This window comes from Homarus americanus, unplaced genomic scaffold (genome assembly GCF_018991925.1).
Source record: "Homarus americanus isolate GMGI-L3 unplaced genomic scaffold, GMGI_Hamer_2.0 scaffold54742, whole genome shotgun sequence".
NCBI classification, from domain to species: Eukaryota; Metazoa; Arthropoda; class Malacostraca; order Decapoda; family Nephropidae; genus Homarus; species Homarus americanus.
This window is the reverse complement of record NW_024719778.1, coordinates 210,446-237,501: the sequence shown is the minus strand read 5'-3', so window position 1 is coordinate 237,501 and position 27,056 is coordinate 210,446. Positions and strand designations below refer to the sequence as shown.

The window sequence follows — 27,056 nt, the reverse complement described above, 5'->3', positions numbered from 1 at the left end:
AAAGAGAGCGTATGTACATGTTTGTGTATGAAAGAGAGCGTGTGTACATGTTTGTGTATGAAAGAGAGCGTATGTACATGTTTGTGTATGAAAGAGAGCGTATGTACATGTTTGTGTGTGAAAAAGAGAATGCGCGCGTTTTTGCATGGATGTGTGTGTGTGTGTGTGTGTGCGTGTGTAGGGAAGAGCATGTGTACATGCTTGTGTGTGAGGGAGAGAACATGTGTACTGTACATGTATGTGTGAGAAAGAGAGCATGTGTACATCAAACTAAATTATTCTGTTCCAAGTTTATTTAACAATGTAGAGGACATAATTATACTTATCATATAACACATAAGGTCTACTAACAGCATCGCTTGTGGTAGTTGACTAGAGCGACATCCTTAACCTAATTATTTCTGTCTGGAGGGAGGGGGGGGAGGTGAGGTCATAGGGAGGAGGGGGGAGACGGAGAGGGGAAGTGAGTGGGGAGGGACTGGAGGAATAGGGGAGTGGGTTACAGCCCGGTCTTGTGATCTGGATAATACACCAGTCTGGATTATTATTTATCCTGGATATTTTCTCATAACTGGGTAAGCGAGTGACGTGGATAAGGTTAAATTAGGTCAGATTCAGTTAAGATAACAAACTAACATCACCCACGTAGAGTTCTTCGCCTCAGTAATCTCATGGCGGCAACAACAGCGATTTGAGTCAAAATACTGGCACTCATCCAATCAGAAACAAGATACTTCTTCTCTCATCCAATCAGAATTAAGATACCGACACTTTCGTCTAATCGGATGAAGCATATAGACGCGGGGAATCAACTTTTTTTTATAAAGAATACGAACAAGAGCCCTTAACGGTTCATCCACTCCAGGATTTTGTTAATTATTGATTCTTTATGTCATTGCTATGTACAGGAGGAGGAGGAGGGGCCGTTAGAGTTGATTATCCATTCTATAAATACATCTGTACATAAATAAGAAGTTTTAAGTAAATCTAGAAGCTTGTGTTGTTGTCTACACTAGTGATGGCCTAATCTATCTTTGTACACTGAAAACGGAATATTCATTGTTACATCCGACATCAATATATGGGTGAGGGAGGGTTGGAGGAGGAGGTGGGGAGGGTGAGGGAGAGGACCGAGTTTTAGTTCAGTGGGAGGTTTTATGGGGATCGTTGGGGAGGTCTGGTGACGCCCTGACACGGAGATCGGCAGGTGAAGGGCAGTGTGGGGGGGACGGGGACGCTGAGGATCGTAGGATACCTCCTAGGGGCCGCCCCACGTCCCCCAAGGACATCTCGATGTCCTCTTGTTCCCGGGGCGTCGGGGATGTGGACATCAGCCGGGCATCAAGAGGGAAGAGTCGACCCTCCAGTTTGCCAGGATCCGTCTTCAGCAGGTCCGTGCGATCAAGTCTTAGTGCATCTGGTCTCAGCTCTGATCGCAGGAGTTCTGGCCTCATAGCCTCCGGTCTCAGTGCCTCTGGTCTCAGAGCATCCCTGAGAGGGTCAGAGGTCATGTGAGGTAACATGGGCAAGCCGGGAGGATATAGACGGTAGGCCAGTGGCTTCTGTAGGGCGGCGGCTGCGGCGGCCTGACGGTAGTACAAATCCACGGACGCGGCGGCGGGACTTAGGGCGGCGGCGGCTGCAGCTGCAGCTGCGGCTGTCGACGGCTGTGGAGGGTAGGGCCATCCATATGAGGGACCGTAAAGCCTCTGTAGGGCGGCATAGTTGCCAGCCTCCGCCAGAAGTTCCAGACCTACGGCCGTCTGGCGCTTCCACTTGGTCCTACGGGAGGAGGAGGAAGTGGTCAGCCAGATGGATCATGGTTAAGTTATCCTCTCAGTACAATGTCTAAATGTACATGAACTTTTACTTGGTATTCCTAAAACTGGTGTCTCAAAAACTAGGTAGCCTTAAACCGGTGACGACCTAAAACTGGAGGCATTGAACCTGTGAGGCCCTAAAACTCTGGGATCCTAAAATTGTGTGTACCTAATACGGAGGCCCTAAATGACGTAAAACTCTAAACATTTAAGGTCCTGGTAAAAAGCAGCCCTATAGTGGAGGGGGTCTATGAATGAACAGCCCTAAATCTTTAATTTTGTAAAGCTCAAGTAACCTTAAAATTAGCTACTACATTTATGAAACAGTGAAAACTATGAGCCTCATTTTGAACATTGGTTAACAAAAGAAATTACTAACTTATGAATAACGAGCCTCAAAGATCTCAGGTACCTGACCTTGAACTTCTTGAGAAGGAACACCGCCACTACGGCGAATACGAGGACTGAGTGGAAGGATTTTATAGCGTAATTCAGAGTTTTAAGTGAGTAGTCCAGATAGATCTTTCGGTGTCAAACGTTAACTTTGGTTGCATTAACTCACACTGCGTTAAGTCTCAAGGTGTTGATAGTCCGTTAATGTGGTGATCTTTTGTTATATCAACCTTCACTACGCTCATTCGTTACGTTAATTCATATTTTGTAAGCCCCCGGTGAGTGAGTTGATGTATGTAAGGTCACTGTGTTAGTGTAGTTACCCTTGATCTGTTTACTTATGATAGTTTGGGTTAGTGAGTTAACCTGTGGTGTGTTAAATTAACCTATGATCTGTTATAGTGCCTGGGAACACTCCCCTTCTATTCTAGTAGCAGACACTCACCGTCTGTTCTGGTACCAAGTCTTGACCTGGGTGTCGGTCAGGTTCAGCTTGGCAGCCAGCTCCATGCGGTCCTGCACACTAAGGTACTTCTGACGCTCGAAGCTCTTCTCCAGCGTCTGAAGCTGGTGGTCTGTGAACGCCGTCCGCGCCTTCCTCTGCTTCTTGGCCGCGGGGCCACCGTCGTTACCTGGGGAAGAGTCACAGGTCACAACATTACATCAACCTGACCAATATAGTAATCAAAACCCTTCCTGAAGTATTCAACAACGTTTTCATTTCACTAAGTTACTGACGCCAGTACGCGAAGCCATAATATCTAGTGTACGAATTCACTTTTCCTGCTTGTTCAAAAACCTTAGTTGTTGAAGGAGAAACATACACCGAAAAAAAAAACAAGATCTCATTCTACAGGTTCTGAGATATTAATGATAATTGGAAAAGCGAAAACTGCCATGATTAAACCACAGCCGATGAGACTCGCAGCTGAATGGTAGAGAGATAAAACATAAAGAAAGAATAAAGAAACAGACGGGATCAAAAACTGCGAGACAGAGATATTAGACAGAAGGACCAACGCACAAACAACAACATTAAATTCAGACAAAGGCCAGGAATTACATAGAGCAGGTGACCTCGAGACCAGATAATGAGAAGGAAATAGGACCAAAATAGATGATGAGGGAGGCGGTGATGTTATGGTATTGGTGGGAACAGTGGAGGAGGAGACCTGAGAAGACCTTGACAGATAGACAGACAGACAGAAGAAAACAAAAATTGAGAAACAAGATATATCGAGTTATAAAAAAGGGGGAAAAGAGAGATAGAGAGATAGAGAATGATAGAAAAATGATAGAAAATGAGAGAGAAAAAGAAAAGAAAAAGAGAGAAAGACTGATTGATTTTAAGTAAAGCTACACGACCCCTTGACGATAAACCAACAGCAGGATGGCAGAAGAGAGAGAGAGACATAGCGTGAAGGATTAGTCCCCAGCACAACCCAGCCACCAGTGAAAGAGGAATCTGACTTAAGGAATATTCTCCACCACTGATAAAGAGGTTCACTTATCTCTACGATCTGTCTTGGATATATATATGAGGTCACGGCCGTTCTCTACATTGTCAGGGCTTTGTTAGGTCGAGTTCCGTGTTGTGGGTGTTGTTGTTCAGAGACTTAAAGAGACGAAAGGATTAAGTGGTGAGAGGAAAGATAGTGATCATTATTTTCATTTACAAGAGTATAGTGTCGGATTCTGTCGTGTGGTAATTGTGGTAGAGGGATGTTTCTTTGAGGTTGTTGCTGTGGTAGGTTAGGTTAGGTTTGCTTAGGTTAGGTTAGGTTAGGTTGGGTTAGATTAAATTAGGTTGGGTTAGGTTAGGTTAGGTTAGGTTAGGTTAGGTTGGGTTAGATTAAATTAGGTTGGGTTAGGTTAGGTTAGGTTACTTAATGCAGAGCCTGAGTAATTGAAGTTAAGTCAGTCTGATTAAAGCCTGGTTAGCTTAGATAAGGTTAAGGTTAGTTAAACGCAATATTAGGTAAGTTGAAGTAAGGTTAGTGTGTCAAATTTCAGCACACTGTCTTAAAAATCATGAGAGATATAAAAATGATCAAATTACTGTTGATAAAAGAAGAATTTGTTTCCTTTATCATAAAAATACACTGTAGACCACATCTCTTCCCCCCCTTCCTCGTCTCCCTCTCCCTTCGTCTCCCCCCCTCCCCTCCTCTCTCTCTCTCTCTCTCTCTCTCTCTCTCTCTCTCTCTCTCACACCTTCCACCCACACCTCCTCCTCCCCCCTCGTACCCACTCCCCTACATAATCTTCGCACTCAGTCGGTATCAAATTATTACATGAAATAACATAACACCAAACAAGGTCGGGTGGGGCATTTTATTTATTTATGTATTTATTTATTTTATTTTACAGTCGCAGGTGTTGTTCCCTTCAGCCATCACACACACACACACACACACACACACACACACACACACACACAAAGTGAGCTCCACGATAGGTGTAAAAACGCGACTTATGTGGTGAAGGAGGAGGAGGGGGAGAGGGGGGGTAAGGTGAGTCAATTAGGGTGTTCCGTCTTGGTAAAGGAGGAAGGAGGAATTAAGTGAATGTTTGGATGAGTGTATTGTGAATATATCTAAGTCTCTCTCTCTCATATGGAGTACTCAGTGGGTCTCCGGAGGCCAAGTTGATGAATTATACAGATGTTCAATTTCCTCATTTTCGCGGAAGGTTCCTAATATACCACAGGTGTCCATGAGGTTCAACACCCACCTGGAGGCGACCTGTATATTGAGAGTATTTTCAGGTGACAGGTAGAAGTGGGTCCCATATGCTTTGACGATTCATTAGGGAGAGTGCAAAATCAGGTCCCCAATTACAGCTGGGTGAACTGTGGGGGGGTGGGGGTTACTCCGAGATCGAACCATTGATCATGAGGACGGGAGGCGATCGCTGTATATACACTCAGCCACTACGGTATTCAGTATTCACGTCGACGAGTATTAATTAATTTAAGGGTCATATTAGTGAGTGTACAGGTGGACTGATTATTTCATTTTGAACCTGTCAATGTATAGGAGACTTTAATGGTGTGTCTATGTGTGTGTATAGGAGACTTTAATGGTGTGTCTATGGCTTGGCTTGGCTTGTTTGGAGATTACTGGCCATTACGCCTTTCGGCTATTTCGGCCGAAGCTGTTTTTTTTCTGAGTCGTTTTCTTTGGACTTCTTCCTTTTGTTCTTTTTGCTTTTCAATTGCCATTCTTCTTCTTGGTCTTGTTGTGGTATATTCTCTTAAAAGTCTAAAAACGGTGATGATTTTAATGTTACTGAATCTGGCTTTTTTGTCTTTTCTTCGGTCTTGTTTAATTCTGGCCTCTTTTCTGTGGTCTTGTTGGGGTCTTGATTCTTATTTTCTTCGGTCTTCACTACAAGGAGAGCCTCCTTGTAGCTCATTTTTTTCTTGCTTCGCAGCTTAGCCACCCTACACTCCTCCCTCCACTTGGGACAAGGTCGGAGGAGGGGTGAGGGCCACCACAAGCTGCACATTTCTTGGCTGCCGCCGAGCAGTTGGTGTCCTGGTGCCCGGGTGTCCCGCAACTGCAACAGACCTCCCGAGCTCGACACTTCCCTGCCAGATGGCCGTACCTCTGGCATTTGTAACACCTTGGTCTTCTTTCATACGGTCTTACTGGGATGTTCTCCCATCCCAGCAATACGGTGCTTGGTACCTTCTTGGGGTAGCCAACCAGTGCAGTTGCGCTGGTCAGCTTCCGTACTATTGAGAGCTGGTCTCTGATCAGCTAGGCCAGTTCTTCTTTTTCAAGGTGTTCTATCTCGGTGTGGGAGATGACACCCAACACCAAGTTATCCTCTGTGTGAGCTTCTACTAGTATCTTGATTCCGTTAATTTCTGTTATGTTGGCTATTTGCTGGGCCTGTCCCCATTCCGCGAAGGTGACGATAAGGCCACCACTCACTGGTCTGCGGACGACCCTTGTCACCCCCATGATTCCTAAGGAGTCTAACAACTTCCTTAGGACAAGGAGGTTTAGTTGCTTGGGCGAAGGGCATGTGACTGGATACAGTCATACGACCTTCGCCTGGTCACAGATCAGCCTCATCGTCAGGTTCACGTAGTACCTCGGGAGCACAGAAGATCTTGCCTCGCTGAGGTGCAGTCTATGTGTGTGTATAGATGTTAATAGTGTGTCTATGTGTGTATAGGAGACGTTAATAGTGTGTCTATGAGTGTGTATAGGAGACGTTAATAGTGTGTCTATGTGTGTGTATAGATGTTAATAGTGTGTCTATGTGTGTATAGGAGACGTTAATAGTGTGTCTATGTGTGTATAGGAGACGTTAATAGTGTGTCTATGAGTGTGTATAGGAGACGTTAATAGTGTGTCTATGAGTGTGTATAGGAGACGTTAATAGTGTGTCTATGTGTGTACAGGAGACGTTAATAGTGTGTCTATGAGTGTGTATAGGAGACGTCTATAGCATGTCTATGAGTGTATAGGAGACGTTAATAGTGTGTCTATGTGTGTGTATAGATGTTAATAGTGTGTCTATGTGTGTACAGGAGACGTTAACAGTGTGTCTATGTGTGTATAGGAGACGTTAATAGTGTGTGTCTATGTGTGTGTATAGGAGACGTCAATAGCAATGTCTATGAGTGTATAGGAGACGTTAACAGTGTGTCTATGTGTGTACAGGAGACGTTAATATGTGTGTCTATGAGTGTATAGGAGGCGTTAATAGTGTGTCTATGTGTGTATAGGAGACGTTAATAGTGTGTCATGTGTGTACAGGAGACGTTAATAGTGTGTCTATGTGTGTATAGGAGACGTTAATAGTGTGTCTATGTGTGTGTATAGAGACGTCAATAGCATGTCTATGAGTGTATAGAGACGTTAATAGTGTGTCTATGTGTGTGTATAGGAGACGTTAATAGTGTGTCTATGTGTGTGTATAGGCACAGTGGCCTATGTGTATTAGAGACGTTAATAGTGTGTCTATGTGTGTGTATAGGAGACGTCAATAGCATGTGTATGGAAAGTGTATAGAGACTTAAAGTGTGTCTATGAGTGTACAGGAGACGTTAATAGTGTGTCTATGTGTGTGTATAGGGAGACGTTAATAGTGTGTCTATGTGTGTATAGGAGACTTTTAAAGTGTGTCTATGAGTGTACAGGAGACGTTAATAGTGTGTCTATGTGTGTGTATATAGAGACGTTAATAGTGTGTCTAAGGAGTGTACAGGAGATAATAGTGTGTCTATGAGTGTATAGGAGACGTTAATAGTGTATCTATGCGTGTACAGTATACGCTTAATAGTGTGTCTTATGTGTGTGTATAGACGTTAATAGTGTGTCTATGTGTGTGTATAGGAGACGTTAGTGTGTCTATGTGTGCGTATATTAATAGTGTGTCTATGTGTGTATAGGAGACGTTAATAGTGTGTCTATGTGTGTACAGGAGACGTTAATAGTGTGTCTATGTGTGTATAGGAGACGTTAATAGTGTGTCTATGTGTGTGTATAGGAGACGTTAATAGTATGTCTATGTGTGTGTATAGGAGACGTCAATAGTGTGTCTATGAGTGTACAGGAGGCGTTAATAGTGTGTCTATGAGTGCACAGGAGACGTTAATAGTATGTCTATGTGTGTATAGGAGACGTTAATAGTGTGTCTATGTGTGTACAGGAGACGTTAATAGTATGTCTATGTGTGTATAGGAGACGTTAATAGTGTGTCTATGTGTGTATAGGAGACGTTAATAGTGTGTCTATGAGTGTACAGGAGGCGTTAATAGTGTGTCTATGTGTGTATAGGAGACGTTAATAGTGTGTCTATGAGTGTACAGGAGGCGTTAATAGTGTGTCTATGTGTGTATAGGAGACGTTAATAGTGTGTCTATGAGTGTACAGGAGGCGTTAATAGTGTGTCTATGTGTGTATAGGAGACGTTAATAGTGTGTCTATGTGTGTATAGGAGACGTTAATAGTATGTCTATGTGTGTATAGGAGACGTTAATAGTATGTCTATGTGTGTATAGGAGACGTTTATAGTGTGTTTATGTGTGTATAGGAGACGTTAATAGTATGCCCATGCAGTTAGGAGACGTTAATAGTATGTCTATGTGTGTATAGGAGACGTTTATAGTGTGTTTATGTGTGTATAGGAGACGTTAATAGTATGTCTATGTGTGTACAGGAAACATAGACACACTGTTAACGTCTCCTATATACACAATGGTTCACTAAACAACACTGTGCCAACTTAAACACTTAAAATGACCTCATAAAATGGGCCAAGATCTTACAAGTCAACAGTGGGACGAACTATATACATCTGGTCATGTCTTGCGTTAGGTTAGGTTAGGTTAGGTTAGGTTAGGTTAGGTTAGGTTAGGTTAGGTTAGGTTAGGTAATCATTCAATCTATTATTTTTATAATGAGTTTTTTCGGTTACAAGTTTCATGTTTATTACAATAATGAGAGAGAGAAAAAATTACACGAGAGAGAGAGAGAGAGAGAGAGAGAGAGAGAGAGAGAGAGAGAGAGAGAGAGAGAGAGAGAGAATATTGAAAATGAAAAAGAGAAAATAGAAAGAGAAAAGAGAGAAACAATCAGACAAACAGAGAGACATACAGGCAAAGAGAGAGAGAGAGAGAGTTGTTATCAGTACTCGGTCTCTCCTAGCTTCGGCAAGGGACGTCAGTAAGGTTATAACGCGTTGATTCTCAGAGGCTGTGTGGCGCCCAGGACTTGATCTTACGAGACAGACAGATACCAACAGAGACACATAGATAGACAGGCAGACGTGAGTGCGTTATTGCATGAAGTGTGTGTTGTTGTTTGATGAATATGTTATTGCATGGTAAGTGTGTTATTGTATGATGAGTGTGTTATTGTATGATGAGTGTGTTATTATATGATGAGTGTGTTATTGTATGATGAGTGTGTTATTGTATGATGAGTGTGTTATTATATGCTGAGTGTATTATTGTATGATGAGTGTGTTATTGCACGGAAAGTGTGTTATTGCATAGTAAGTGTGTTATTGTATGATGAGTGTGTTATTTCACGGAAAGTGTGTTATTGCATAGTAAGTGTGTTATTGTATGATTGGTGGGTTATTGCGAGGCGAGCATTACACCACTGGTCGCCATTTGCCTCTGTCTACCCAGCAGTAATTGGGAACCTGGATGTTATTCGGTTTGCGGATCGTGTTCCTGGGTAATGGTTAGCCAGTGCAGTTAGCGAGTTGTCCGGTCTTGTCGGACTATTCCTTGACACTGGGTCATGCAGCTCGTTAACTTAGGCTGTGGTTGTTATGTTGGCGACAGCTTCTACACCTTAAGCAAATTCACGACTAGGCTGCCCTTGAGCCGGCCATCCTCGTTACACGAGGGGCAACCATTATTACAGTATTATTATGCATATGAGTCTATCTATCTATCTATCTATCTATCTATCTATCTATCTATCTATCTATTTGTCTGTCTGTCTGTCTATTTGAGATACATACCAAAGGCTGACCTAATCGGTGCGTGGTATGGTCATGCTCAGGTGTATTAGACTGACCCTTTTTGTTAAATACTGTATGTTCCTCTATGCTCTTCCCTGACCTCCCCCAGGTCTTATCTGTAGGTGCAAATAAATCATTCTCCCATATGCTCCTAGTTACCATATGTTTCAGGCTCCCATGCACTGCAGTCTCAGATATGCTCCAGTTAATTAAATTTTATAGTGACTGAAATTAGACAGATATATCATGCTCTCTTATGCTCCAAATGCTCTTATGAATAACGTTTACACTAAGTGAATTTCGTGCATCTATGCTCCAGCAAAAAACAAATCCTACTTTGGTGTAATCGATTTATGCTCCTATATGTACGAATAATTGTGTGCCATGACTGTATAATTTCACCTACATATGCCTATTAATGAATCACATTCTGATTGTGTTTGTATTATGCTCTTTCATGCTCCAAATAATTAATGCTCTGATGGATGCAACATATACTCTCCCGAACGAACCTATAAGTGAATTTATATACTAATCATGTATAAGTTATGCTCCTCTGTGCTTCAGTGAATAATTAATGTAAACAGTTTTTGCTCCAAAAGGCTCCTGTACATAGATTATCCTCTCATTAATTTAATTATGCTCCTACAATGCTCTAAGAAATAAACCATGGTCTCAACGAATACATTATGCTCAAAAATACTCCGAAAAAATAACTTTTACCTCAATTGTAAACAGATCATAAATACTCTATATATGCCCATAAATACATTGCACCTAAACGATAAAACTAATTATGCTCCTACACGCTCCGACACATGAATTATGCTCTGTAAATGGATCACGCTCCCATAAATAAACTGCGGCATCCTAATTGTAAAGAGATTATGCTCCCCACACGCTCCGCCCGCACGCAGAGAGGTAGCCAGCGAGCGTTTCAGTAATGACATACAGCGGTGAGGGGTGTTTGACTAGTGCTGGGGGATGGGGAGGGGTTGGAAGGAAGGGGAGGGAGGGGCAGAGGGAGGGAGGGAGGGGCTGGAGGGAGAGAGGAGGAGGAGGGAGGGGCTGGAGGAGAGACAGAGGGAGGGAGGGAGGGGGCTGGAAGGAGACACAGAGGGAGGGAGGATGGAGGGAGGGAAGGGAAAGAGAGAGAGAGAAGAAATGATAGAGGGAGGGAGGGAAGGAGGGAGAAAAGACAACACTTCCTCTGCTAACATAACAGAACAATTAATATTATCAACCATCTACGTCAAGCATCGCCATTAAACACTGAAAAATTAAATAAAAAAACAGTTTATACTGGAAAGAGAAATCTGTGTTTATTGAAGTTTAAATCCCAATGTCTCCCCCCCCCCTCCCTCCCTCTCTATCCGGCATCCTTAGCTATATATGACTCTCAAGTATATGATGCTAGATAATGCTGTATTTCGCCCGTAACTGTACATATTACCCACACCATTTATAATGTGTACATGGGTAATCCGAGTGTACGTCATATCTGTACATGTTGGAAAGTTTACTGTATATATCTAATTGTAATGCATATATCAGACTCCTATTATTATTAACTTCAAGAGGCAGACAACACACACACACACACACACACACACACACACACACACTCACACACACACACACACACACACACTCACACATACACTCACACACACACACACACACACACACACACACACACACACACACACACGCACACACACACACACACACACACACACACACACACACACACACACACGTTTATATATTTTACATAATTTGTATTACTTGTTTAATGTATATTTAGCCTTTTTGTATAACATCTTCTTACAATAAACTGTTGATTATTACATATTATTATTATTATTATTATTATTTTTATTATTATTATTATACATATACACACATTATTATTATTATTATTATTATTATTATTATTATACACACACACACACACACATATACACACACACACGCACATATTATTTATTATCGCGCGCATATATACACACACATATTACACGTTACACACACACAGCACATTATCGTTACACATATTATCGTTACTATTATTATTATTATTATTATTATCAAGCACACATACATATCAAGCACATATTATTATCACATATTACACATCACATATTATTATTATTATTATTATTATTATTATTATTATTATTATTATTATTATTATTATTATTATCGTTATTACTATTATTATTATTATTATCGTTATTACTATTATTATTATTATTATTATTATTATTATCGTTATTACTATTATTATTATTATTATTATTATTATTATTATTATTATTATTTTTATTATTATTATTATGCAGTCTTACACACATGTACACACACACACGTACACACACATACGCTCACACACACACACACACACACACCCACGCGCGCACATTATTATACAAGATATGTATTTACATTATTTTACACGTACACTATCAAACATACACATACATTACACATAAACTTACACTACAGGAGGAGACAGACCATCGCTGCCTCTCAAGTGACTCGACCAATCGGTAGTAAACACACAATTCTATGATACTTCCCCAGTAACAGGTAATGACCACAGGTAGACCCAAGGACATGTTATGTACTTAGCCAGGTCATCTGATGTTGTGTACTTGGTCAGGTCAGCTGATGTTGTGTACTTGGTCATGTCCTGTGGTCAACTGTTTATCGTGTATCATGTGATGGTTAAGCGCGACCACAACACCGGAAGATGAACCTGGTCGGTGAGTCAGTACATGCGTATATAAGAGGCTGAGCATTAGTAGGTGTTAAGCTGTCAGTAGGACGTGTTCTGCTTTAGGTTCTCCTATTTGGATATCCTGCTGGTTAACACATAGGGTGTGTTATTAGTATTTCCTATAGTATCGTTAACTACTTTTGTTTAAATTAATCTTTATAAAGGATGTTAATGGCTTCAACATCTTCTTTTGCACAGTCTAAATATATTTATCATTATTTTGTCAAGTTTGTTTACCTGGGTGGCAGTGTATGCAAACAACAATCTGCCACCAACACCTCCGGGTCTGCCAGTATAAAGATGTGTAGGAATGTGAATACACGTAGTAAAAGAGAGGGGGAGGGAGGGGAGGAGGGATGTGTACTGTACCTGAGATAACACTCACTAAACTGTCTCTATGTTTAATCAGCGGGATGGCGACGATACACACAGGAAACTCACCTGCGAGCGTCTTTCAGTGCGGGTGTAAGGGAATAGATGTTGGGCGTGTATCAGGTGTACCAATAAAAGACGAGACGCAACATTACAATCACTAAATACTCAGTAATCTTTTTTTTTGTGTAGGTGTAACTTTTAAACCATAGCGCATGAATACATATACTGGTTGGGTGCTTCACTCACTAGTGCCTCAGTATAGGTACGAGTGTAACATGATATAACGTGTGAGTATATATCCGGCCTGAGTGTTACAATACACACACTAATCCCCTGTAATATATGTCATGTACAGTACAATGCCCGAGGCTGTGTTAAACCGAACTTGGAAAAATTTATCCCCCAAGTAGGAAAAAAAGGTTCAGTCAGGTCAGAAAAGTCGGGTACTAGGCTAAGTGACGCAACCAGAGAGTAAAGTGATCTAGACACCAAACATAACCTTCCTCTGTCGTCTCAGTACAGGTATAAGTGTACGGTGTATCGTGTGTATCCGGCGTCCCAGAGTACAGGTGCAGGGCCATACACTTACACACTCATCCTACTAATCAGAACGTAGATAAAGAGTCACCTTGGATTACCATTGGTGTATTTTGTTGGGTCGGTTACACTTCCGTTCCATTTTGTTTTCCCCCACTGAAATGTTTACAAAATTGGACCATCGCATCAATAGGCTATAGTTAGTATAGCTGTGTAAGCATCAAGCTACCTTACATTAGTCTAAATTTCTTTAGATATTACAGAACTGCACTTAGTTTTTTATTGTATATATATATACAAATTTAATAAAATACTTGCTTCCGTAAACACAACACAACACAACACAACTGCCATCACTATCCACGCATGTTAACAACTGCCGATACAACCCCCTGTGGCGATGGTGAATAGATATCGATGGGGCTGGTGCGGGAGGCTGTGATGGGACAAGGGGAACGGGGAGAACGGACGTGAAAGGTCATGAAGGGGTTATGAAGGGACGCCGTAGATTACATTAGTCGAAATACCAGTCGTTGGTGAAAGAAGAGGAAAGGAAAAAGATAAACAATGGTGGTTTTCTCCATATTTTTGTCCGCATTGTTGCTGGTGCTTGCCTAACGGGAGGAGTATATTGAGACTCACAGGGTCAATCTCTCTCTCTCTCTCTCTCTCTCTCTCTCTCTCTCTCTCTCTCTCTCTCTGCCGTCATCAAGCAACAAGTTCAGTATCAATGTCATTCTCCTTGTTTTCATTTCTTTCTTTTCGCTTCTTTGTTTTTTCCGAATTTCTCTTGCTTCATAATTCTCTGTTTCTGTTATTGTTGTTGTGTGATTCTTCTTCTGTTGTTGAGTGATTCTTATTCTGTTGCTGTGTAATCCTTCCGCTTGTGTTATCTTGTGTTATCTGATTATCTTACCGTTGATTCTAATTATCTTTGTCTGATTTTATTCCCGTTGTTTTCTCATTACTGTTCTCTTATTGTATTTCTGTTACTGTGTGACTCTAATTCTATATGATTTTAATTTTCTTTGGGTGATTCTGATTCTCTCGCTGCCTAACTCTAAATTATTTCCACGCCTGATTTTAACTCCATCTCTAATTCCGGATTCTGTCACTCTTACCTGTGAAATTTAAAGCCTAATTCTTGCAAGCACTGCGTCATGATATCATTGCATGCAATTTGATGGCTCGTAAATAATCAGTTTTATTATGATGATGATAAACGCGTATGTTTTTTTTTTTTTAACCCGTATTATCGTTTTCCGTGAGACACATCTAAATAATATTTGTTGGGGGGGATAACTATTATATTATCGTGGCTGCGTGACACTAGCGGGGGAAATTTTAGAGTTATATGGTCATTTCACGGGATAATTCTGTGTCCTGCAGCCACCAGATGGGGTGACCCGCATTTTACGTGTTCACAGAGGAGGTTTTGGCGGCTTTGTGAATTTTGCAGAAGTGTAGTAAAAGTAAAATAGTTGTTTTATTGATGTCTGAGACACGCCATTTCAGCTTCTCCTCCCCTGTAAGTGAGATGTTCTTTAGTTTTAAGTCGCTGTAGATGTCGGGGCGGTGAGTTACTTGTCCTACTGAGTGCTTACTGTCTGTAGTCTGAGAAACAGTTAATATGTAGACGTTAACTGTATGTTCGATAATTATGAAGCAGCGGAACTGAGAAAAAAATATTTCCCAGAACCGTTTGCTATTAATTCTAAAAATTCTAAATTACAAACATAAAATCAAACTCATTTTCGACAGACTCTTGTTTATAATCTCCAAATAAGTTATTTAAAGCAGCACAAACATTAAATAACAATTTATCCTTGAATTACTCACTAAAATCCAGTCATTTTTATATCATGACAACGACTGGTAATTACTTCCCTATGGACGCCCCCCCCCTTCTCTACCCCTCCCTCTCATCCCTCACTCGACTCTCAGCATCGTCAACACATATTTATATACGACCCCCTTCTCGCCGCGTGTCCCTCGCCGCCTCACACCCACCCGCCCCGCCAGCGACCACCAACACCCATGCATATAAATCATTGTATGACAGTGTTAGTATTGCGGCCTTCCCTGTTTTGACGCTGGTGGCTTGTGGGAGTCACTGTACCTGTGCTTATACATAAATCATCGTGCCTGGGCTTGTACCCTAATAACTGTATATACTTGGCCTTGTACCTGAATTCCTCTACCAGTGCTTGTACCTAAATCACTGTATCAGTCGTTGTACCTGCACCTATACTAGTGTTACTGAATAAATTGATTCTGAGTCTGGATTTAAATATTGTTATAAAGTCTGTGGCGACCACCCGCACACTCTTCACCCGTCCTCTTACCTCTTCTGCTACTTCCTCCCATTGTAAAAACTTCCTACCTGCTCCAATACGAGCAATCAACAGCGCCTGACGATCAAACCAGCATGATTAATCAAAAGCACTTGGACTTGCCCTCCTTCTCCTTTCCATAGTGACGAACTTATGAGTGCATCGCCAGACGAACGTTCTCCCGCTACCTGCCGGCAGGAGCGCTCATTTATAACAAAAACATATCTGGATTTATCTCCCAAAAGACCACCTACCATCCCCTTCCTTTGGCAGACCCTCACACCGCTAAGGTCACCCTAACCTCTCATGAGTCACCGTGTATCGCCCTGGGGTTATCCTAGATCACCCGGGGGTCAATGGACGGTGCTACTCACTGTCGTCATCGTGTTGACCTGCATCGTCGCCGAGGTGGTCGTCGTCTTGACCAGCCAGCGCCTTGAGAGAGTCACCGGTGGGCGTGATGGAGGCGGCCCCACCCTCTCCATGGTCCTCCGTGGGCGTGGGTGGTGCTCGTTGGGCCAGAATATCCGTGATCATGAACTTGGGGCGGTGGACGGGCGGTGGCTCTGTCGTGGTGTCGCGGGCCGGGGGTGACGACGACACGCCCCCCTCGCTGTGGGTGTCATCGACCATGTGGGCGCCGCTGCCGTCGCTGGAGCCGCCCGGAGACACGCTGGGCACCGACACCCGCCCGCACACCTCTACGGTCATCATGCACCACGCCCACCACGCCCTCAGGCTTAACCCAAGTGTTTGTAAACAACTTATTACAATCTTAAGAGTAATCTTCGGATCGTTCAGAGCACAAATCGGATGCTTCAAACTGCACAAGAGAATCCCTTATGTCAGTATTCTGTCTCCGCGACTTTCCGCCGCCGGTGCGATTTTACGGCCCCGTCTGTCTGTTTGTACGTCAATCACTGCGGATCAATGGACAGGTGGCGTTGACGTCCGCACTTACCGCACCTGTCCGCGGTTGTGAGGTCGCTCGGTCGTCGATGGTGCGAGCTACACACTGAAGCACCATCCACTAGTGTTGCCATCTTGGTCTCTCTAAAGCTGCCATCCTCACCTCGCAATTCACACGGCATGTAAACACACACTTCACCCCTCATTAACATAAATACACGTCCATTAACATTTCTAGCGTAATCCCCGAAGAATCTTATCCAGTAAAACACTAAAATTGGGAATTTATGTGCATAAGAAAATTCAATAAAACACCGCCTCTGGTAGTTCCAATTCAAGGACTATCTCACCCAGTTAACTCCGCCCCCACATCTCCCAGGCCCCGCCCCGTTCTCCCCTCAGCTCCGCCTCTCCCCCTACTCCCCACCACTAACCAGGCCTCGGAGGCGACTCCCAATTCTTCAAGACTTAAGTGAGATCTTCTGAAACAACGTAAATTTCGGTGTTTAAGACCCAGATGATTGTCTTCCACGCATCTGCTCATCAACCCAGAAAAACTGAGTGCGAGAATCATAGAGAAAGTAATGTATATACTGTAAGTAGAAGCTGATAACCCAAGACCACGTTTGTTTACATTGCTAGACGACAGTGGGCTGTACTATGCATAATGAAACGGACCTTAGTGAGATTACTTGACCACGTAACAGAAGCGGACAGACAGACGGGCAGACATCTCACTCTTTAATCAGACACTCATATTACCAAATCCTCAACTTCTTATTTCTTGAACTATTGAATGACTTCTTGTTATTGATTGACCTTTAGGATGTCATTGTTCTTCTCTCCCTCTAGACATCTTATTAACTGACCTCTCATTCTTGACCTTTGGGAGGTAGACAGAGGTAAACAGGTGCACAATAAACATGTAAACACATAATTAATATTCAAGACAATCCTGAGCACGACACCCAGAGGTATTTTGTGTGTGTGTGTGTGTGTGTGTGTGTGTGTGTGTGTGTGTGTGTGTGTGTGTGTGTGTGTGTTTGTGTGTGTGTGTGACCTCCGTACATCACACAGTTTACGACTAACACACCCAAAAAGCGACACATCAGAGCTTTATGTCGTCAGCTTAAAACGTCAGAGATCCTCGCTGTCAGTCCAGGTGTCTCCCATAAGCTCTCCGGTTACACTTTATCAATAAAACCTCGTGAAAGCTTCTGGGCAACGCTATACATACATACATACATACATATATACATACATTAACTTCCCATTCCTTCAACATATACACAGTCAGCCACACACCCCCTCCTACCCCTACACCCAGTCATTCCCTCCCTACATCTAATCACCCCCTCTCCATCCCCCTCCCCACTCAAACCTAATAAATCCCCCTCTCTCACTCCCACCCCACACCTAACATCCCCTATAATCTCAAATATAGTAAATCCCCCTTCCCCCCGCCCTCCCATCTTCCATTCCCTCCTTCCCTTCCACTTCACATACCGACTCCCTCTCACACCTTCCCCCACTCCCACCCTCCCCTACTTGCCTCCTTCTTACCTTCCCCCCTACACACACACACACACACACACCAAAAAGTGATCTGAAATTCTCGTGCCCAACAAGTCACTTTTAGGGTCAACAAACGTTAAACCTCCGAGACTGACATAGTTGTCGTGTCGTAGTTTTTCTTGAAGTTTTTGTAAGTAGAAGTAAAATAAGGGTGTCCGTATATGTTAGAAAGTGCGTGTGAGTGTGAGGAAATGATTAATGTGTATTGTGTGTGTGTGTGTGTGTGTGTGTGTGTGTGTGTGTGTGTGTTTAGGATGACGGAAAATATATGAATAAGGATGAAGAAATAATTACAAATACATGAAGAAAAGAAGATTTAAATACCTAAATAACCTGAACCTTCTTCTCGCTATCAGCTACACACACACACACACACACACACTCGTCATCATCATCATCATCACCTACATCATTATCATCAACTCTTTACCTGCATCTGTATCTCTTAAAAAAGTTATCGGTCTATAGGTCACCACGAAGAGGAGAAGAAAAAGAAGAAGAAGAAGAAGACATTCCCACTATGATTACCAATAAATCGTCTCATAGAATATGTACGCTACTTGTTTCGTCTCCACCGCCTGTTGGAAATTACAAATTGAGACTCCATTGTGGTACCAATCTCACATGTGCTCAAATAGTCATATGAACTGGATATTTTTTTTAGTCCTTGAAGCCTCCAGCCGTTTTTAGGTTCGGGGATTAAGTTTTGCGTTTTGATCAGGGATTAATATACAGCCGTTTTGACAAGTTGAGTTTTGAGAGTGTGTTGTTCGTTAGTGTTTGTACGTGCAGGTTCATCAAACGTTGTTGTTATAATTTTATTACTGTACTTCAACATCTAAGGTCTTGAAGTACGTAAGGTGGTTAGTAATTACATTAGTCCATCAGTAATTAAAATTTATGAGAGACAAAATTCTTATTAAGCAATTATGTAAATCGAGAATCGTTTTTCCTGAAGCTTCGAATCTCCTTTCAGAAAGTAGTTGCACGTTTTCTCACACCGAAGTTATGTCCCGAGATTCCGTTCTTGTCAGTGTCACAGGTTCATTAGATATTTATGGATCCAAGATCTTATACTCTTCAAGCTTCGAATCACTTTCTAGCGGAGAATAGCGACGCATTTTGTTAGATCGAAAGGTGTCTCGATCAGGGTTCGAAAGTTCGATAAACCTGATAAGCGGCTATTTTCAATTCGGGTTCATTTACTTGCAGTCTCTAATATACGAGAGGCCGCAGACATGTGTAATAATCTCGGGACTTCTTCCATTGATTTTTTTATAGAAGATGTAAAACGAAAGAATAAAAATTGTATAAGAATCATATATCTAGCGGAGGGACGATGAAGGAAGCTTGTGATCATAGCATTCGGTGATTACTATGTACCAGTGATCATCTGATTGGTTGGGAAGATTGTGATGATTGGGGTTATTGAGGAGCTTGGTATCCAGTTTACTCCAGAAGGTCGACGGGCCAATATGAAGTGTGTGTGATAAAGACGATTGGAATTGTTATACGCTAAGGGGAAGGCAGGAGGAGACGGTTAGTGGACTTTGTCATTATATAAGGTAAAAATCCCTCACGAAATTTCTTACTAGATCATCGACTTACCACCCCGTGTATCTTTTACCTCACCTTCTATAGTTAGAAATATATCATAAGTGATATAGGTAGATGAATAGAGGTTAAATTATCTCAAAGGTAGGAATAGAATAACAGTATTCTGCCGATTTCATTGAGGATTCATTGCGAAAATACAAAATAATTCACAATTTCGTTTCTTATAAGTTCAGAACAACTTGGTTTAGCTCACTCAGATCAACCGGAAATAGATGTAAATAGAGAGATAGATCGATAGACATTCAACTTTCCAGCATTACGTATGAAATAGGTCTTAGTTTGACGAGGTTATACAGTTTTGAACCCGGCTGGCGGTATAGAGTGATGGAACTTGACTTGGGAATCAATTACACCACGTTTCACCTCCCGTCGACTCTCTCTCATACGTACACTGACACTAGCCCCAGGCAACGAAACATCTGCTCAAACCATCAATCATTAAATAAGTCGATCATAAAAATTTATTAGACGATAGACAGAATTTAACAGAGACCATATAATCCTCTACTTTATAAAGGTCTTCTTGCCATGAGTGGTCCTGACGTGCACTTAAGACCTGATACCGGGATAGGAGGGACACATTCAACATACTGACATGACGTGACATGACATGACAGAAGGGGACAAAGGCGTTATACATTGTCAACAAGATTCTGATGACAGTTTTGCCTGTAGTGTCAACATGTACATTTCCAACTGACCTTTGGATGGAAGTATCAGTGTTTAGGTTACTTAAAGGAAGGTCGTGTATGGTGATTGATAATGTACCATGTATTTAGGTGATGGAGGGTATGGTGTATGGTGTATTAAGTGTATGATGGAGTGTAGTGTATGGTAATGTAAGGTTAGTTAGGTTCTTCTTCTTCTTCTTCTTCTTCTTCTTCTTCTTCTTCTTCTTCTCTTAGTTTTTCTATATTTTTCCCTTCCTCCAATTTTCTTCCCTTTTTCCCTCCTGTCTTCCTCTTGTTCTCCTTCTTCTTTCCCCTTCCTCCTCCTCATCTTCCTCTTGGTGAAGGGTAAGCCACGTAAGAGGCTCCTTGGCTGGATTCCAGCTATTGACTCCAATCGCTAGTAATGTGTTAAATAACATCACTAACAGCTATGACCTTCGACCTCTGCACAGTTCAGTAGTCGCTCTCTCTCTCTCTCTCTCTCTCTCTCTCTCTCTCTCTCTCTCTCTCAGCCCGTCTTTGGCACCACTGCCGTCTGGAGGAGGGAGGAGGAGGAGGAGGAGGCCTTAAGAGGGGTGTGTTACGCTCCAGCAACTTCTCCTCCTTCTGCGTCCGACCTCCTCCTCCTCCTCCACCTCTCTCCTCCAGACAGGTCTTCTTGTTGCTCTTTCTTCAGATGTTGTCAGCTGACCTGGGCATCATAGACGTCATCAAAAGGGCAAGATGCCGCACCCAAACCATTAGAAACCTTACGGGATACGGGACTCGACTCTTGAGGTTTCTATACATGTTTTCAGTGACGTTTAGAGACCTTACGGTATTCTGGACTTGACTCGGGGTTTCTATACATGTTTTCAGTGACGTTTAGAGACCTTACGGTATTCGGTACTTGACTCGGGGTTTCTATACATGTTTTCAGTGACGTTTAGAGACCTTACGGTATTCGGGACTTGACTCGGGGTTTCTATACATGTTTTCAGTGACGTTTTGTTCAGAAGATAAACCGTAATTAAGTATGGCCATGGTCTCCTGCCATGCATTAAGACCCTTTGTGTGTTTATGGCGTAAGCCTGTGGTTAAAGGGCGTAGGACTTTCTGCTCTGTTAAGGAAGCCCATAAGGACGATTTCTCCTTCACCTCAGCTGTGGTGCCTTAGAGCCGTGGTGCCGAGGGCCGGAAGTGCCAAGTCAGGGGGTGCCACTCGGCTGGAAACACCGTGGGTTCCTAGTTCTTGTGGCACTCGAGGGAAAAACTCAGGTGGCATTCATCTATAGGTGGTGGTGGTGATGGTGGTGATCATGGTGGTGGTGGTGATGGTGGTAGTGGTGGTTGTAGTGATGTTGGTGGTGGTGGTGGTGATGTTGGTAGTGGTGGTGGTAGTGATGTTGGTAGTGGTGGTGGTGGTGATGTTGGTAATGGTGGTGGTAGTGATGTTTGTAGTGGTGGTGATGATGTTGGAAGTGGTGGTGGTGGTGAGGTTGATAGTGGCGGTGGTGATGATGTTGGGTAGTGGTGGTGAGGTTGGTAGTGGTGGTGGTGGTGAAGTGTTGTTAGTGGTGGTGGTGATGGTGAGGTTGGTAGTGGTGGTGGTCTTGATGTTGTTGTAATGGTGGTGGTGATGTTAGTAGTGGTGGTGGTGGTGAGGTTGGCAGTGGTGGTGAGGTTGGTATTGGTGGTGAGGTTGGTAGTGGTGGTGGTGATGGTGGAGGTTGGTAGTGGTGGTGGTGGTGGGGGGTAGTGGTGGTGGTGGGGTTGGTGAGTGGTGGTGGTGATGGTGAGGTTGATAGTGGTGGTGGTGGTGATTGTGGTAGTGGTGGTGATTTTGGTAGTGGTGGGTAATAATGGTGGTGGTGAGTTTGGTGGTAATAGTGATGGTGGTAGTAGGTGGTGGTAGTAGTGGGGTAGGTAATATGTGGTACTGGTGGAGCTGATAAAATGCTTTCTTTTGAGTATAAGTTGTTTTGTTTGAGTTGTGAATCTCTCTCTCAATATAGATTACAACCTTTTCACCACAGTTGTAAGATAAATGAAAAAAAAACATAAATTTGAGGCTTCAGAAATATTCCATCACCTGGGAACTTAAACGGATGTCAGGCATAGCAATACAAAGGTCATAGGTTAAATAATCCCAGAGGTCAAAGTATCCCAGAGGTCAAAGTATCCTAGAGGTTAAAGAATCCCAGAGGTGAAACTATCCCATAGGTTAAACTATTCAACAGGTCAAAGTATACCACAGGTTAAGTAATCCCAAAGATCAAAGTATCCCAGAGGTCAAAGTATCCCAGAGGTCAAAGTATCCCAGAGGTCAAAGTATCCCAGAGGTCAAAGTATCCCAGAGGTCAAAGTATCCCAGAGGTCAAACTATTCCACACGTCAAAGTATCCCACACGTCAAATTATCCCACAGGTCAAACTATTCCGCAAGGTCAAAGTATCCCACACGTCAAAGTATCCCACACGTCAAATTATCCCACAGGTCAAACTATCCCAAAGTTCAAACACAAACATACCCACCCAAACACAGATAATCAACACACGCACATACAGAAAAACACACCCACACAAGCACAAGCAAATATACTCACATACAAAGAGACAAATACACCCACAAAACCACAGACAAACACAACCACACAGACACACTCACACACGAACAGACACACACACAAACATAAACAAAACAACCACATCCACACAGAAAAACACACCCACATTAACACAAACAAACACAAAACACAGACAAACACACCCATACAAACACATCTCACCACACAAACACTCACACTCACACACAAACAGACAAACACTCACACACAGACACAGACATATACACACACACACACACAAAATAAAACACGCAAAGAGCCCCAGATAAACACAGACAAACACACCCACACACAAACATAAACTAACCCACAAATAAAACACACAAACACACCACCAAAATACAAACACACAAACACAGGCCTAAATAACACATGCTTCCATTACACTGCTGCTATTCTACACTGTTGACATCAGAGAATTAAATACCGTAGCTTATGTTGGCAAAAATACGGCAATGTACCCCGGGTTGGCTCTCTCTCTCTCTCTCTCTCTCTCTCTCTCTCTCTCTCTCTCTCTCTCTCACAACAGTACACACGGGTATCGCTCTCTCTTTAATGACTTTTATTGTGTAGCGTAAAATATTCCAGTAATTAATTGTAATTTTTGTTTAAACAGTATTATCCACGTAATTAATTTATCTGCAAAATCCTATTATTGTTTTTCTATTTCATTTTCGATATGTTGATGTTTATAATATTGCTGGGGGTGATAGGTAGATTAGATTGTGGGGGGGTGGTGGGTTACAGGTAGACAGGGGTGAGTAGGTCGAGGGAGGGACAGGTAGATTAATTGAAGAGGGGTTTAGTAGGCAGGGAGAAAGGTTATAGTGTAGATAGGGGAGGTTTGTAGGCAGAGGCACTAGGTAGACAGGGGGTTTGTAGGCAGGGGAGGCTTACAGGTAGGTCGAGGGAGGAATTGTGGTAGATGGAGAAGGGAGGAATTGTGGTAGATGGAGAAGGGAGGAGTTGTGGTAGATGGAGTAGGGAGGAATTGCAGTAGATGGAGAAGGTAGGAATTGTGGTAGATGGTAGGAGAGAAGTTGTGGTAGGTAGAGAGGGAGGGAAGAGATAAAACAAAATATATTATATTATTAGTACTTTAAGTTCTGTTGAAGATGAATATTATAATGTACACACACACACACACACACACACACACACACACACACACACACAGACAGACAGGGGTCACCAACGCTCCCCCATCATGACAACGCAATCATCGACAGGACCAGAATAGTCACCGAGAACCACAAGAGAAGGAAACTACTATAATGATATTCTTAACACCCCCAGCGTTGGTGTGACTACCTCCCTCCCTCCCTCCCTCCCTCCTCCTCCTTCCTCCCCTCCCTCCCTCCCTCCCTCCCTCATTCCCCTCCATTCCCCTATTCTCTTCTTGCTTCTCTCATCGTTCCTTCTCCCCTCCTCCTCTGCCTCTTTCTCTTTTACTTCTTCTTCTCATTTCCTCCTTCTCTCCCCCCCCTCTCCTCCTTCTCTATTCCCTCCTTCTACTCCTCCTCCTCCTCCTCCTCTTCCTCTTCCCTCTCCTTCCCCCTTATCCCTCCTCCTCCTGCCCTTCCTATGAACACGGGAAGCTACAGACATTAAGGACCATTAGCCAAAGGAATTTATCCAAGTTCACACCTCTGTAGCTCCCCCTCCCCCCTCCCCCCTCCCCCCCTCCCCCCCTCCCCTCTCTCCCTTCTTCCAAATTACGGAGAAAAGAATTCGTGTGTTTGTCGCGTTGCTCACTGTCTTAGTCATCGGGGAGAGAAAATATCACGAGCCAGGGTTGTTGTGTGTGTGTGTGTGTGTGTCCCTCTAACCATTCCATTTTCCCGGTGATACAGCCAAGGTGGTAAAACTCATGACGTTTAAATTACGCTGAGACTCTACTGTAATTACAAGTTTTTTACCACCTTAGGTCAAGGTTGAAATTAACGTAGCAGACAGGAAGAGTCAAAAGGTGACTCAGTTACTGTATATATCCAAACATACATACATACATACATACATACATACATACATACATACATACATACATACATATAATGGATGACCCTCTCGTAACGAGGACGGCCTGCCCAAGGGCTACCTGGCCGTGAATTTGCTTAAGGGTTTAGAACCTGTCGCCAATACAGCAACCACACCCAGAGTTAACGAGTTCCATGACCCGGTGTCTAGAAATAGTCCGAGAAAACCGGACAACTCGTCAACTGCATTAGCTAACCATTACCCCGGAACAAGATTAACATCCAGGTTCCCAATTACTGCTGGGTAGACAGAGGCAACTCCTTAAGAATGGAGTAAACTGCAGCGGGCCTATTGGCTCATACTAGAAAGTCCCATTTACACCCAACCCCTATCGCTCATATATCCGTCCAACCTATGTTTGAAGCTACCCAGCGTGTTCCAGTTAATGATGATGTTTGGTAACTTGTTCCACTCAGCCACTACTCTATTTCCAAACCAATGTTTACCTATTTCGCGCCAAAATCTAAATTTTTCTAATTTAAAACCATTGTTACGCGTTTGCTCCTGGTTGGATAGTTTGAGTACCTTTGTTATATCACCTTTGTTTACCCTGACTTCCATTTATACACCTCTATCAGGTCGCCCCTCACTCTACGTCTCTCGTGGGAGTGCAGATTAAGATGCTTTAACCTGTCTCTGTTTACTCAAGGTTCCTAATGCCCGAGATTTGTCTTGTCATCCACTTCTGAATGCTGTCTAGGGATTCTATATCCATTCTGTAGTACATACATACATACATACATACATACATACATACATACATACATACATACATACATACATACATACATACATACTGTACATTCATACATACTACTACTTTGCTGTCACTCGGTATCGAGTATGACGATCATCCAGCTATGATAAAATGATATGGGTTATTAAGGATGTCACCTTCGTTGGTGAGTTCTGAGGTGACTAGAGAGGCCGATGCGGAACCGACAGAGTGGTTCACAGTTGTTGCACATGTAGAGGGTTACATTTAATGTGGTAGGGGCGGCGGCAGCGTCTTTTCGGCGTTGGCGCTTGTCAGCCTCGGTTTGCAGTCGAATTAGCTCGAAAGTATTTACGCCTTCTCGTGTGGTGCTCCTACAGGCGTTACGGTGTGGAATAATCGTCCTCCAGGTCAGAGGGACGATTTGGCACTTTTTCAGGTTTGTCTGAAGACTATCCATATACCTTTTCAGTTGCCTGCCAGCGTTACGTTTACTATTCGTTAGGTGACTGTAAAGTAGCTGCTTTGGCAGTCTACTGTCTTCCATACGGGTAACATGGCCAGTTCAACTGAGTTGTTCATGGATAATGGTAGCCTCGATGCTCCTACAGTTGGTGTCAGCGAGTATACTGGCATTTGTTCTCTTGTCTTCCCAGCGAACTCAGAGGATGGAACGTAGGCTACGTTGGTGAAAGTTTTCAAGTGCCTTGAGGTGCCTCCTGTATGTGACCCATACTCTCTGCCATATAGCAGGGTGGGGAGGACCACTGCTCGATATACGTGCAACTTTATAGAAAATTTCAGCACCCTACAGCTGAAGACACGGGTACGAATCTACCAAAGGCTCGAGATGCACATCTGATCCGATGTTGAATCTCTCCATCCATGTCCGCGGTGGTGGACAGGTGGCAGCCGAGATACCGAAAGTGGGTAACATTAGAGGGTGTAGTACCGTTAAGCTGGGTGGATGGTGGATGTTTGGCTGTACCAGGAGCAGGCTGAAAGAGAATCTCAGTCTTACGTTCATTCACCTTAAGGCCGAAGTGTACATTCAGTGTGAGCGACAAGGGTGAGGTAGTCTACATACTGAAGTTCAGTAATGGAAGCTGCAGACACCTTCGTTCCAGCCTGGAGTCTTCTTATGTTATAAAGATCCTTCATCCGCTACTCGATGTCCACCCCGCCGGCTA

General features: G+C 43.0%; 1 protein-coding gene across 1 annotated transcript; it reads right to left on the bottom strand.

The window, feature by feature from the left end:
- Positions 1-278: 278 nt before the first annotated feature.
- LOC121860283 (barH-like 1 homeobox protein) lies at positions 279-16,731 on the bottom strand. Its single transcript, XM_042357359.1, has 3 exons — positions 16,112-16,731; positions 2,659-2,845; positions 279-1,782 (listed from the first exon to the last, which is right to left on the bottom strand). Exons 1-3 carry the CDS (start codon positions 16,449-16,451, stop codon positions 1,143-1,145), a joined length of 1,167 nt encoding a protein of 388 aa, XP_042213293.1. The 5' UTR covers positions 16,452-16,731; the 3' UTR covers positions 279-1,142.
- Between the last annotated feature and the right edge of the window lie 10,325 nt (positions 16,732-27,056).